At 44.3% G+C, this 14,077-nt stretch overlaps 1 protein-coding gene across 1 annotated transcript in view; it reads left to right on the plus strand.

Annotated features, from left to right (window-relative positions):
- Positions 1-510: 510 nt before the first annotated feature.
- LOC139407133 (tubulinyl-Tyr carboxypeptidase 2-like) overlaps positions 511-14,077 on the plus strand; it is a 42,312-nt gene continuing 28,745 nt past the window's right edge. Inside the window, exons 1-5 of the mRNA XM_071150560.1 lie at positions 511-1,421; positions 7,779-7,867; positions 8,527-8,583; positions 9,045-9,119; positions 13,439-13,820. Of these exons, the coding sequence (XP_071006661.1) occupies positions 1,104-1,421; positions 7,779-7,867; positions 8,527-8,583; positions 9,045-9,119; positions 13,439-13,820 (921 nt within the window). The 5' untranslated portion in view covers positions 511-1,103. The remainder of the gene's footprint in view (positions 1,422-7,778; positions 7,868-8,526; positions 8,584-9,044; positions 9,120-13,438; positions 13,821-14,077) is intronic.

The following is a 14,077-nucleotide window of genomic DNA, read 5'->3' on the forward strand; positions in this document are numbered from 1 at the left end:
TGTTGCTGGAGTGCATATTCTCACATTTCTAAACAAGTAGGCCTAACCTTGATATCCCGCTAGGGTAGGCTATTTTGATACATAAATAAAATGTCCTCCTATCACTTAACAATATGTATTGTTTCTATGCATTAACAATCAAGCCTTTGATCATCTTGGACAATATGTAAGTATGTCCATACGTTTACTTTCTGAATAGCCACTGACCATTTCACGTCCGACACCAACTGGTTACCTTGAATCAGTGTGAAGTTGTTACATTGTAACAACCTTTATGACAGTACGACTTTAAAAGTGTTGACCGATGGTAAGAAAAAAAAATCCATTTGTTGCAAATTTCACTTGTTGACGCCCTCATCCGCTATCGCCACCAATCACAGCAAGGGATTAGTTCCTTATTTGGTATGAATTCTACTTAAGTCCGCCTCTCTTTGTTGCTACACCCAATGAAATAATTTAGAACGCGTCTGGCTGCCGGGGTTACTATAGACAGAACAACATAGTGACATCATTTAAGCAAAAGATTAACCATGTGATGGATGACTAAATTACCAAAGAGGAGTTTTCATAATGAGGACAAAGCTTTCGAATTGCCTACTCGATATTGGGGAAATATGTAGACTACGAACGGATCGAAATGCATTGCAGGGGTTGTCTCAAGCTGTGGGGGTCATACGTTCCGGCAGTGTTCTGAGCAAAGGATGAAGTTAAAGAGGAGCGAGCCAAGCCGTGAATATTCTACTACGGTTAACCAGTAAACTACATTGTTATGAATGGTCCACACACTATGCGGTATTTAAGTAGGCTATGCTTTGCGGTTTGATTACTTGGTGGCATCTTTCAGCCTTTTTAATGAGTAAAGATTATGCTTAGCTGAAAATGAAATGCACATTTTTTTCTGGTGCATTTCTACCTAAAAAAGCTTGACATATGCGATTTTTTTCTTAATTTCATTTATTTGAGTGATTGCAGTACCGTTATCTGGACGTACGGGAGTGGATATTGGTACAGCAACATGTTATAGGAATTCTGGGTTATTGACAAAAGCAAGTGGAATCATCGCGGGCTGCCATCTGCAAGGACCTCCACTTTTGAATTGAACGATGACTGGACCCAACGCCACTAGCACTTGTTCACCTGCAGCTAAGATGGGGAGGCACCGATCCAAAAGTACCAGTGGCAGTACGTACTGCAACTCGAGCCCGGGCGCTGAATCTGCCACCCTTAGCACCCCCAACAACGCTGGACGTTCATCGGGAGAAGAAGATGAGAAAGATGGGGGTGTGCTCTTTTACGTGAACAGAACTGGTTTTCCCATTGAGGGTGTCACTTGGGAGAGGATGTGGACTCATGTAGCCAAAGTACACCCCGATGGACAAGACATGGTCAGCAAGATAAGGAATGCTGCATACCTTCCCAAAGTAAGTATAGCCTCAAAGCTAGACTGAAAAGCAGTGATATTGTCCTAAAAATCCTGTGCAATTACCATGTAATAACCAACACTGACATATGCTTCAAATTGCAATTCAACAAATATCATTTGCAATTCCATCCATGCAAAGAATCCATCAAATCACATGCACCGAATACAGTAAATTGCTTACTTTCAAGCCCTTAACCAACAATGCAGTTGTAAGAAAATACCTACGAAAAGTTAGAAATAAAAGTAACAAATTATTAAAAAGCAGCAGTAAAATATCAATAGCAAGGCTATATACAGTGGGTACCGGTACAGAGTCAATGTGCTGGGGCACCGGTTAGTCGAGGTAATTGAGGTAATATGTACATGTAGGTAGAGTTGTTAAAGTGACTATGCATCGATAATAACAGAGAGTAGCGTTCACAGAACCATAACAGGATGAGTTGAAGATTTCCTCCTGAAAGTCTTTCCTGATTATCCTGTTGAGGAATGAAGCATTAAGGCATGCAGATTATTTCAGCCTGCCCTGGCATCCAACAGAACACCACATTGCCGGAGTAATTTCCTCAGAGGCCAGACATAACCGGGACTGAGTGTCACCAAGCAGGGATCAGTGTTGAGAGCCTCTTTCTCTGTCACTGGTGGGAGTGGGACTGTGCTGAGAAAGGAGACTCTGGAGCATTACTCATTTGTACGCCGGCAATTAGTGCATGTGATGGCAAATCCCAAACTCATAGCACACTGTCAGCTATATAAAGCATATGACAAGAATGCACGCAGGAACCTTTGTAATTGCCACGGTCTGTGTCCATTCTTGGTGCTGCTTCTGCACTAGTTGTTGGAGCTATGACCAGGTGCTGCTTTGGTGCTGCATCATCAAGGGACAGTGTGAAACTTGCTTTTAAGTTCAGTGTCTTATGAACTACCCTTTGGCAGTCCACAATAACAGTAACCTGTAGACCTGGTCAGTCCTGTGGGATTTCCCTCATGCCATTATATACCTTTGTCCATCATCTAACCCTCTCCACTCAAGAATAAACCAGCACAAACACTATCTATAGTCTATGTCTTTGTGAATAGGTGAATGGTAGTTATGTTCTGCAGTGTTACAGGCAGCTCAGGGATAACCTCAGGGCCAGTGTCTGGGTAATTGTGTGGAGGAGCGAATGAGCATTGCACTGCTGTCTGTGGAACTCACATGTATGCATACAGAGCTATAGGCTACAGAGAGAAGCCTGTGAAGTGTCAACCTGCAGCATACTCTGAGGGCTGGAGGTGTGATTAAAGCGTGCCTCGTGATCCATTCATTACTTGCATTTTTTGCAAGGGTTTTCTGTATTTACCTGTAGTCATTCATTGTTTTGGAAACTTGATTCATGGTTCCACTGGCCCACCCATATGGCATGTTGGTAAGATGTTAGCAGATTTGACTCTCGGTCTCCTGAAATACTGTATTTCTCTATGTTCTGCTCTATTGATATTATGGTAACATTACTATGCCATGTCAGGAATGGTAACACCACTGTGTGAGCTCTGTGCCCTTACTTTGCCCTGATTATTTGAAGGGGTTGGTTGTGAGCGAACTAATCCACCATCTCGGATTTGAGTCTAGGATAATCTGTTATGGCATAATACTTTCCAAAAAGCTTTTTACAGGAAACAAAACAGGCTTTTTACAGGAAACAAAACAGGCTTTCAGCCTCCCATTCTGTTTCAAACTTACCTCATGTGCACCTCATTGCATCACAATAGGATTTGGTTAGTCTGAACTGAGCTCCAAACGTGGTGCTACTGAATGAAGAATCATTTATGTATTTGTTTTTATTTCACATGCAGTCCAATGGGAGAAGGTTCAATCTAATGTTTTATGGTACCTTTATGGTAATCACATGAAAACCGTAAGCAATCATGCTCTGAACAGGCCTAGTCTCTGACCAATGCCCAACTATCTTCTTGAGAGAGACAGATGCCCAGGGTCTTTGGTGCTGCAGTCACATCTTGGCTGTCGCCATCAGGTTTCAGTGATGTCCCCTGGGGAAGTAAAGTTAGATTAGAGTCACCACACAGGGGGCGGCCTGTTTGACCCCCACACGACCTCTCTAAAGCTGGGGAACAGACAGACGGGACGGCTGGACGGAAAGGGAGAAATCCCTCTTTGAACTACCTTTTAATTCCCGCTTGTCCAACTGTGAGGAACGGATGGTACGTCTACAGACAGACCATGCATTGCCAGCCTCAGCCTTGCTCAGTCAGGTCACCAGGTGTTAATACTATCCCACTTACTGTGGTGCTGAAATATACATTTCAAAGCTTGTCTCCATTTCCCTCTGTGTAATTGTCCTCTTTTTTTAATAGGAAGTCTTTCACACCTTTATAATAAGGAATTAAGTTGAGTCACACACTCTTGCCTTTAGGTCCGGTAGTTCTCTGAGCTCCGCAGGGCGCCCTCCTATTCTTCAGATTGGAGAAAAGAAAAGGAAGACAGAGGAGCAGGCAGACAGCTAATTACACATGGTGAATTGGGAGCATTGTGTGTTGCGCTCCTGTCAACTCTCTCTCAACACTAACACTGCATCTAAATGAGAATAGAACTAAAATAAGACACACTTTATAACTCCATGCGAGATGGAAATTTGTCTCCTGCTTTTATCTTATACAGTACCAGTCAAAAGACACACCTACTCATTCCAGGGCTTGTCTTTATTTGTACTATTTTCTACATTGTAGAATAATAGTGAAGACATCAACACTATGAAATAACCCATATAGAATCATGTACTGACCAAAAAAGTCCTAAACAAATCAAAATATATTTTATATTTGAGATTCTGCAAAGTAGCCACCCTTTGCCTTGATGACAGCTTTGCACACTCTTGGCATTCACTCAACCAGCTTCATGAGGTATTTCAATTAACAGGTGTGCCTTGTTAAAAGTTAATTTGTGGAATGTCTTTCCTTTACGCTTTTGAGCCAATCAGTTGTGTTGTGACAAGGTAAAGGTGGTATACAGAAGATAGCCATATTTGGTACAATACCAAGTCCATATTATGGCAAGAACAGCTCAAATAAGCAAAGAGAAACGACAGTCCATCATTACTTTAAGACATGAAGGTCAGTCATTACAGAAAATTTCAAGAACTTTGAAAGTTTCTTCAAGTGCAGTCGCAACAACCATCAAGAACTATGATGATACTGGCTCTCATGAGGACCACCACAGGAAAGGAAGACCCAGAGTTACCTCTGCTGCAGAGGATAAGTTCATTGGAGTTACCAGCCTCAGAAATTGCAGTCCAAATAAATGCATCACATTTCAAGTTCAAATAACAGACACATCTTAACATCTACTGTTCAGAGGAGACTGCTTGAATCAGGCCTTTGTGGTCAAATTGATGCAAAGAAACCATTACTAAAGGACAACAATAAGAAGAAGAGACTTGCTTGTCCTTTGGTCTGATGAGTCCAAATTTACATAAGTTTACATAAGTAATCAGACCCCTTAGTACTTTGTTGAAGCCCCTTTGGCAGCGATTACAGTCTCAGGTCGTCTTGGGTATGACGCTACACACTTGGCACACCTGTATTTGGGGAGTTTTTCCCATTCTTCTCTACAGATCCTCTCAAGCTCTGTCAGATTGGATGTGGAATGTCGCTGCACAGCTATTTCCAGGGCTCTCCAGAGATGTTCGATCAGGTTCAAGTTCGGGCTCTGGCTTGGCCACTCAAGGACATTCAGAGAGTTATCCTGAAGCCACTCCTGCACTGTCTTGGCTGTGTGTTTAGGGTTGTCCTGTTGGAGGGTGAACCTTTGCCCCAGTCTGAGGTCCTGAGCGCTCTGGAGCAGGTTTTCATCAAGGATCTCTCTGTACTGCTCCGTTTATCTTTCCCTCGATCCTGACTATTCTCCCAGTCCCTGTTGCTGAAAAACATCCCCACAGCATGATGTTCCCACCACCATGCTTCAGCTTTGGGATGGTGCCAGGTTTCCTCCAGACGTGATGTTTGGCATTTTAGGCCAAAGATGGAAATCTTGGTTTCATCAGACCTTTTGGCTCCAAGCGGGCTGTCATGTGCCTTTTACCGAGGAGTGGCTTCCGTCTAGCCACTCGACCATAAAGGCCTGATTGGTGGAGTACTGCAGAGATGGTTATCCTTCTTTTTTCTGTGTGTCTTTTTTTTTTACCCCCTTTTTCGTGGTATCCAATTGTTAGTAGTTACTATCTTGTCTCATCACTACAACTCCCGTACGGGCTCGGAAGAGACGAAGGTCGAAAGCCATGCATCCTCCGAAACACAACCCAACCAAGCCGCACTGCTTCTTAACACAGCGCGCATCCAACTCGGTAGCCAGCCGCACCAATGTGTTGGAGGAAACACCGTGCACCTGGCGACCGGGATAGCGTGCACTGCGCCCGGCCCGCCACAGGAGTCGCTAGTGCGCGATGAGACAAGGATATCCCTACCAGCCAAACCCTCCCTAACCCGGACGACGCTAGGCCAATTGTGCGTCGCCCCACGTACCTCCCAGTCGCGGCCAGCTGCGACAGAGCCTGGGCGCGAACCCAGAGTATCGCCGTGCCCTAGACCACTGTGCCACCCGGGAGGCCCTGTGTTATTACTTTTCTATATGTGATGTGGTTGGCTACACTTTGAGAAGATGTCTGATACCAAGCACAAGGAAATCCTTTCCTCAGTCAGCACTTATCCTCATCCTCCCATCCCTCCGTTTACTGTGGAGATAGAGATAAAGAGAGGGAGAGAAGAAAGAAATACCCCTGTACTCCTTCCCTGACCCAGCAGAATTATGTTCCATTCCAGGCTCTCCACAGTGGAGATAGGGCTGGCAGGGGGATTGTGTGAGGGATTATTGAGAAATAAGACCCAGCGCAACTAACTGCTGAATATTACACTGTTTTTTGCTTACTCATTTGCACAGCTTTGATTTAAAGCTTTTGAAATTAGCCTGTGTGATGAGCGAGAGCTTAGACCACTATCTGTAGGAGATAAAGGGCTGATGAGACCTATCTGTAGGAGATAAAGGGCTGATGAGACCTATCTGTAGGAGATAAAGGGCTGATGAGACCTATCTGTAGGAGATAAAGGGCTGATGAGCCCTATCTGTAGGAGATAAAGGGCTGATGAGACCTATCTGTAGGAGATAAAGGGCTGATGAGACCTATCTGTAGGGGGTGGAGGGCTGATGAGACCTATCTGTAGGGGGTAGATGGCTGATGAGCCCTATCTGTAGGGGGTGGAGGGCTGATGAGATCTATCTGTAGGGGGTGGAGGGCTGATGAGATCTATCTGTAGGTGGTAGAGGGTTGATGAGATCTATCTGTGGGGGGTAGAGGGCTGATGCGCCCTATCTGTAGGGGGTAGAGGGCTGATGAGACCCATCTGTAGGTGGTAGAGGGCTGATGATCCCTATCTCACCTTGATTGGTTTGGGTTTCTCTTATCCTCTCATCTCACCTTGATTGGTTTGGGTTTCTCTTATCCTCTCATCTCACCTTGATTGGTTTGGGTTTCTCTTATCCTCTCATCTCACCTTGATTGGTTTGGGTTTCTCTTATCCTCTCATCTCACCTTGATTGGTTTGGGGTTATCTTATCCTCTCATCTCACCTTGATTGGTTTGGGATTCTCTTTTCCTGTCCACACAAAATATACACATTTGCTATCTCTCTCACACCCTCTTTCTCTGTACCTGTGACTGATCTAGTGGCTGTATTGTTCTCTGTTGAGTCAGATACTACACAAACCTGGTTGAAAGGATCAGTGTGTGTGTGTGTGTGTGTGTGTGTGTGTGTGTGTGTGTGTGTGTGTGTGTGTGTGTGTGTGTGTGTGTGTGTGTGTGTGTGTGTGTGTGTGTGTGTGTGTGTGTGTGTGTGTGTGTGTGTGTGTGTGTGTGTGTGTGTGTGTGCCATTGATTGATCCGAGAAACAGACCTAACAATGACTAACTAGAATTACTAATATCCTGGAAAGGAAATGTCTTCCCTCTGGGTTTAGGGCATGGTACTCTGTCATTAGTTTGATCCATCACCTCAGGCTTTCCAAATAGAGCATAGTAGGGTTTGTGTGACTGAGACAGAGGGCTAAACTGTTTGTCTTCAGCATGACACCAGACTCCTCAGATAAGCTCAGTTGAACAGCTCTGTTGAGAAGAGAAACAACCCTGAGGAAATTACATAGTGTTTAGTCTACTGGGTCACCTTTTTTCACACGCACACACACACATTTGTTTTTCTGGTTCTGACTGACTCAATGACTGGACAGTAGAAGGCCTTCAATATTGCCACATGTTTATGTTTCCACCACCACCAAGATCAATCTAACATAGTCTTTCTTTGTCATCCCACAGCACCCTGTGCCATCGGTCCCCAACTTCAAGCCCTCCATGTCTGTCCCTGCCTGGCTGCTGGCCATCCAGAACTACATGAAGGCACTGCAGTATCCTTTCCCTGCCGAGCACTCAACCTGCCACCTCCCTTCCCTTATCCTCCTCTCATCCCCCGTTCACAGAACACGCTGAGAAGAGAGAAACCACAGCTCCTTTTAGGGCACAATGTCCTCCTATAGCTCATTGCAGATCCGTGACACATTTCACACTGTTTAATTCACTCTGGAGCCCTGGGGGTTGCACAGTATGTATGCAGTGTGTTAGCTAACTAACACTGTGTCAACGTTTTCAGGTGGGCTTAATTTGTTGTGATTGTAGCCAGGGGAGTGCAGGTGCACCAACTGCCATACTGTAGCTACAGGTGCACCAACTGCCATACTGTAGCCACAGGTGCTCCGTGGGTCTGTAAATAATGTCACAGTACTTTATAGTCTTCACTCTGTTAACTGCAGGAGACACATTCAGATGGAGAGTAGCCATCGTTTTCAAATTCGTTTCAGTTAGACTTGACACATGACAGTGAGGGGGGGAAAAATTTAATCAATGAGGTCTTTGAGGTACAGTTTTTTTTCTCTCGGATATTCATAAACCTCTAGCCTACAATAGATGAATTACAACAACCTGATATCAGAAACATCACCATTCCACTCTCGCCCAGCCATTGTAAATAATTGCAGACTCCTTTGAATGCCCCTTAACTGTCTGTCAGATACAATCACACAGGAACTCAGTTCTTTGAGATAAGGAAGACCAGACCATTGTGTGGGTAAGTGTGGCTGTGAGGCCGTGTCTGTGGTATCTCAATTGGTTTGTGCTTGTGTCTTTCCTGTGTCTGCCACTGTGCCGAGCCAGAAGAGAGGTCCCATTACTCTGTGAGACAACATCATTTGTCTGTAGAAGAATATAGGCCAGTTCATATGTTGAAAATAGCTGTCCTCTGCCTAAGGCTGTGTCCTTTACCCAGAGTACACATGCAATGTGCATGTACTCTGCAAAGACAGCCAGGACATTTAAAAATAATAAATATGTAAAAGAGGTCATCGTATTTAGAAGATGGTGCTTTCATTAGTGTACTTGGCTTGTACTTGACACATTTGAAGTCAATCAAACAGGGTCTGTTGTTATCCTGTTTGAATAACACCATTGTGTCATTGTTCGTATAAGGCACCAAAGGGGACTTTGTATGAAACAAGAATATTCACTACAATCATCTTTGTTCTCTTTCAGGTTGATGGAGAGTGCGAGAGAAATGATCAGGGAATCTCTTCCAATCAAATGCCTTGAAGCTGTCATCCTTGGAATGTATCCTTTCTTTGCCTGTAGGCACAGTCGGAGATACACATTAACCAAGGGAGTTAGAGCGGATCTGTTTCTGGTCCTGAGGTGCCCGTTGAAACCCCTGAAATCAATTAGATACATTCAGTTGTGCGACTGACGAGGTATACCCTTTCCCTTTAATAATCCCCCTTAGGCCAGTAAGACTCACAGATGCCCCAGTTGCTAGGAAACAATAGTCTGAAAGTTCAAAGGTGAACCTCCCTCCTAGCATATAGGCAGGCAGAGCAAAGTTTCTGCAGCGTTTCTCACATTGCCATTTAGAGCGGCTTGGCTGCTGGGCCTTTTCACAAACGGTTACTGTCACGTCCGAGCCTGATCTTTCTCAGGGGCACAGGTTTATCCTCAGTCAAAACTGCAGGCTGGTCTCATGAAGAAAAAGGCTGTGTCTGTTGTGTCTGTTGACTTGACAGGCTTTTCTCTCGGTTTATCCCACTGGGCACAGATGTCAGTTCAACATCTAGTTTTCATTTACAGTTGGTTTAGTTGTCAATTAACTTGAATTCAATATGAAATAATTAAATACATGTCATAATGTCATTGGATTTGGGTTAAAAATACCAAATTCTTTTACGTTAATTACTTTTTTCAAATCCAATCGGTTTTACACGTTGATTCAACGTTATCACATTGAATTCTTTGGTTGAAGTGACATGGAAACAATGTTTATTCGGCCAGTTTTTGCCCAGTGGGATGTCATAGGCTCAAGTCCAAGTCTGTCAGGTGAGACCAAACCTGTTAACCCTCATTGACAAAGATGATAAGCTCAATGATGCTTTGACTTGCAACAGACATTCTCTGGTCTCCTAGATGAAAGAGCCAGCCAAGCTGTATGCTAAGATACAGAACCAGTTGATATGTTCAGATAATAGTGAGAAAATTAGAGACTCAGTTGTTACAGCATGGCTCTTAGTTTTGTTCTGTGAATGGTTTAGTAGATGTAGTGTTGTATACTCGTGTTTTCTTATGATACAACCTATGTTTCCCTCCAGATCAACTACTACAGCCTTGTCTTTGTGTTGAGCTGAATCCTCCAGTAACTTGGTGCATTAGTAGGTCCCCCCCGCAAGGCAGATTCCTCTACTACAGATAAGAGGTTCTGAGTACAGTAGCCTAAGATGCTTATCGCAGAGAGGAGAAACAGAGTTTATGTTTGTTTTTTAAAGAATAACTCAGTTTCATCAGGTCTTGGACATATTTGTAATGGAACTATGTATGCTCTTATTATTGTCACACATTTAAACAGATTTTTTGTTGTTGCCTGTTACGAGGATTGATAGAACGTCAAAGAATTAGGGTGAATGAGGGCATATCATTTTAATACTTTAGAAAACAGTGAATGTACTGGATCAGGGGTCAATGGCAGTCTTGTCCCAACAGAATGTTTAGATGTTTATTGCGAGTTGGTTTCGCCTTTCACTTAATGATAGATATTTGGTTTTAAAAAACAAGAGGGGCAGCAGATGGTTTTACTAAAGTGATGACCCTCCTCTTGACCAAACAGTGGTGCATCGTGGATCATATTTACTATGGGCCATCTTCCACACACAGCATCATGGCAACCGAGCAAGCATGTATCTTAATCTTCCAAACACTGACAGAGTGTTTGTCATATACCTAGAGATATGCTGTTCTGTTGGAGATTGGCTTAGGGGGCAGTTAACAGGCGTGTCATTAATATTTGCAACGCCTCCCTGGAGTTTTCCCAGCTCAGGTGTTAAAGCAGCATGAGCCAGTACTGCTGGAGCTAGTAAACACAGGCCTTATAGTCATACGTCGCTTGGTTTGGTTTCTATGGCAACAATAATCCTCCCCAGGTAATGGAAAGAGCTCTTGCCTGGTGGCAGATAAGAGGAAGTATGCTACTATTGGGGTTGGGGTGGATCACATGCCTTGCATCATTGGTAATATGTGATATTTTTGTAGTTAGTTAATGGGGCATTCAGTAAGGAGAGGCAATGGGGGGACTCTGTGTGTGTGGGTGTGTGTGTGTACAGTATGTGTGTACAGTGTAGACAGACCCAGCTACCACAGGGGAGGACAGAGGGGCTTTCTTTTTTCTGTTGCTCTAACTGCCGCCTCAATGAATAATCACACCAACGTTCTGCAAACCGCCGCCGCACTGCGCTCCCTACTCTGTGAAAAAACAAAGTGTCAGAAAAAAGTATTCTTTCTGCTGTCTGTCTGTCTGTATTCTCCCAACGTTGGGTTTGTTTCTCATGGGAAAACAGAGTGTAACTGATCAAAGTGTTGATGTCAACTACCATAACCTCCTTTCATGGTGCTTCCTGTCCTGTGGTGATCTTAAATAATACCTGTCACTCTTCTCTCAAAACTCAAGAGCTCTCTTCTTCAAATGGGATATGCCCACTTTATTTAGTTGAGGCTTCCTCTGTGAATATTTCTCTACAGGCATCTTGCTTGTGAAACATGACTCGTGGCCGCACACGGACGCTACAAAGATGCCTTTTAACTATGTATGTTGTGGAAGGGAATCCCCATTGCACCTGTTAAACTGGTCGGCTGGCCCCTATGATTATTTAATGAAAGTACAGTGCTGTGATGTTAGGGGTGGGCGGGCGGGCGGGATGTGAAGATGACGGACAGGCGCTCTGGCCATTGAGAGGGCTTGGTGTGGAGAGATAAAAAATACAAATAGATGGTTGCTGGTAGCTGAGAGGAAACAGAGCCAAGCCACAAACCAGTCAGTTGATGCTGAAATGTGCTCCCTCTCTCAGATCCAATGTATTATCTCAACCACAGTAGCAGCCAGATTGTGTTATTGTTACTGCACAACACTGCAGAGTGAGGGTGCAGCGAAAACAGCCTGCTTATTGAAAACATGAGACGACAACATTACTGATGATGATACGGATGAGTGGATCATAGATCATAGATGCATAATATATGTCTGGATGATGATGAGGTCAGTACTGCTGAGGCTAATGGTTGGTAGTGGGTCAAACTCTGATCTGATTGACCCTTTCTCAGGCCAGTCAGTGGGGCTGCCAGTTGCTTTTTACTGGTCATAAGGTCACTGATACACACAGTGGAGTTTCCTATTCTTGTGTGTGTCACTGTAGTGCCTCTACTGCCTCGGGACCTGGACAGTCCCAGATAACCCATCTCCAAGCTTGCCGTGTCCCCCTCCGCCCCCCTCTCTCCTGGGCAGGCCAGATTTGTCAAATCTGCCGCATCGTGCGCCACCCAGCCACGCTGCAGTGGATCCACAGGCCAGTTACATAAGAGTTCTGTGGAGCCAGTATAAGCCCCAGGGAGAGGCTAGCCTGGTGTGCATTGTGTGAGACACTAGATGCCACGTTAGGACACCACAGATATTTATTCCTGGGACTTTTAGGAATAACAGTCTTTGAGTGTCTGGCTACTTTCGAATGAAATATGCATATACTGTATCCTCAAATTTTGTTTGAAAGAAATGTATCTGTTTTGTGATAGTATCCCATCCTATGATGTGCAGAGATGTACTACAGTCTGTTCGCTGTAATGAAACTGATATAATGAATGTTACACCTGTCAGCTCCAAACCCTCTCATTCACTCCCTCCATTAGCTGATTTGATTTAGAGATATAGTGAGTGTGGCTGTGTTTGGGTTCAAAGACAAGCCACTTTTACTAAATCTGCTTCTCCATTATTAAAACAGCCAATGCCAGTTAGCTAATGAGTTTCTGGAAATAATCTAATGAATTTGTGAGTGGGCTTAACATTGGCTTGGATACACCCTTCTCTCTCTCTCTCTCTCTCTCTCTCTCTCTCTCTCTCTCTCTCTCTCTCTCTCTCTCTCTCTCTCTCGTAAACATCAAGTGATCACCATTCAGGAGATTATTAGGGAGTATTTATCTCTGAAAAGTTGTTGTTGATTATACTACTGATGCTACCCCCTTTAACCATGATGCTTTAGCTTTTACCTTCTTTCTTTCTTTCTTTCTTTCTCTTTTCTCTCTTTCGCTCGCTCGCTCTCTCTTTCTGTGTATATAATTACAACCATTCAGTAGACAGCATTAAATTCCCTGAAACTGTTGTTGTTGATTATACTACTGATGCTAACCCCTTTAACCATGATGCTTTAGCGTTTACCTTCTTCTTTCTTTCTTTTTCTTTCTTTCTTTCTTTCTTTCTTTCTTTCTTTCTCTTTTCTCTCTTTCGCTCGCTAGCTCTCTCTTTCTGTGTATATAATTACAACCATTCAGTAGACAGCATTAAATTCCCTGAAACTGTTGTTGTTGCTAATGATGCCAGTTAACGTCCTTGAGCATGGTCACCCCAGATACCTGACCAACGGGCTGACGTCGGTGGAGCGTTTCCCCATCAGCTTCAAGACCCAGTTCTCAGGGAACCACTTCCACCACGTGGTGCTGGGCGTCTACTGCAACGGACGCTATGGTACGCTGGGCATGAGCCGCCGCCAAGACCTCATGGACAAGGCCTTGACCTTCCGCACGCTCAGCGAGCTGGTGATGGAGTTCGAGGACTCATACCGTCGCTACCAGCACACGCTGAAGAAGGTGAAGATCGGCCTGTACGTGCCCCACGACCCGCACGTCTTCCAGCCCATCGAGTGGAAGTACCTGGTGCTCAACGCCGCCCGCCTGGGGAGAGAGGACATGAGGAAGGAGCTGGAGAAACATGGCCGAGACATGAGGATGAAGGTGCCATGTTGTTGTCCTACTTTCTCACATTTTTCTCCTCTAGGCAGACATGAGAGGGCATATGTGTCAAACTTGATTACTCGACGCCTCACTGCCCTCCTTTCATACATTTTCCCCCGTTTAGTATCTACAACACTGTATGTAACCCCGTGGATGCCCAAATACTATATTTCACAAGTCTTTGAACAATACTCTGAATTGTAGGGTACAGTATACTGTACCCTTGAACTCTGTTAGGTTGAAAATGTTCAACACAA

Source organism: Oncorhynchus clarkii, chromosome 4 (genome assembly GCF_045791955.1).
Source record: "Oncorhynchus clarkii lewisi isolate Uvic-CL-2024 chromosome 4, UVic_Ocla_1.0, whole genome shotgun sequence".
NCBI lineage: Eukaryota > Metazoa > Chordata > Actinopteri > Salmoniformes > Salmonidae > Oncorhynchus > Oncorhynchus clarkii.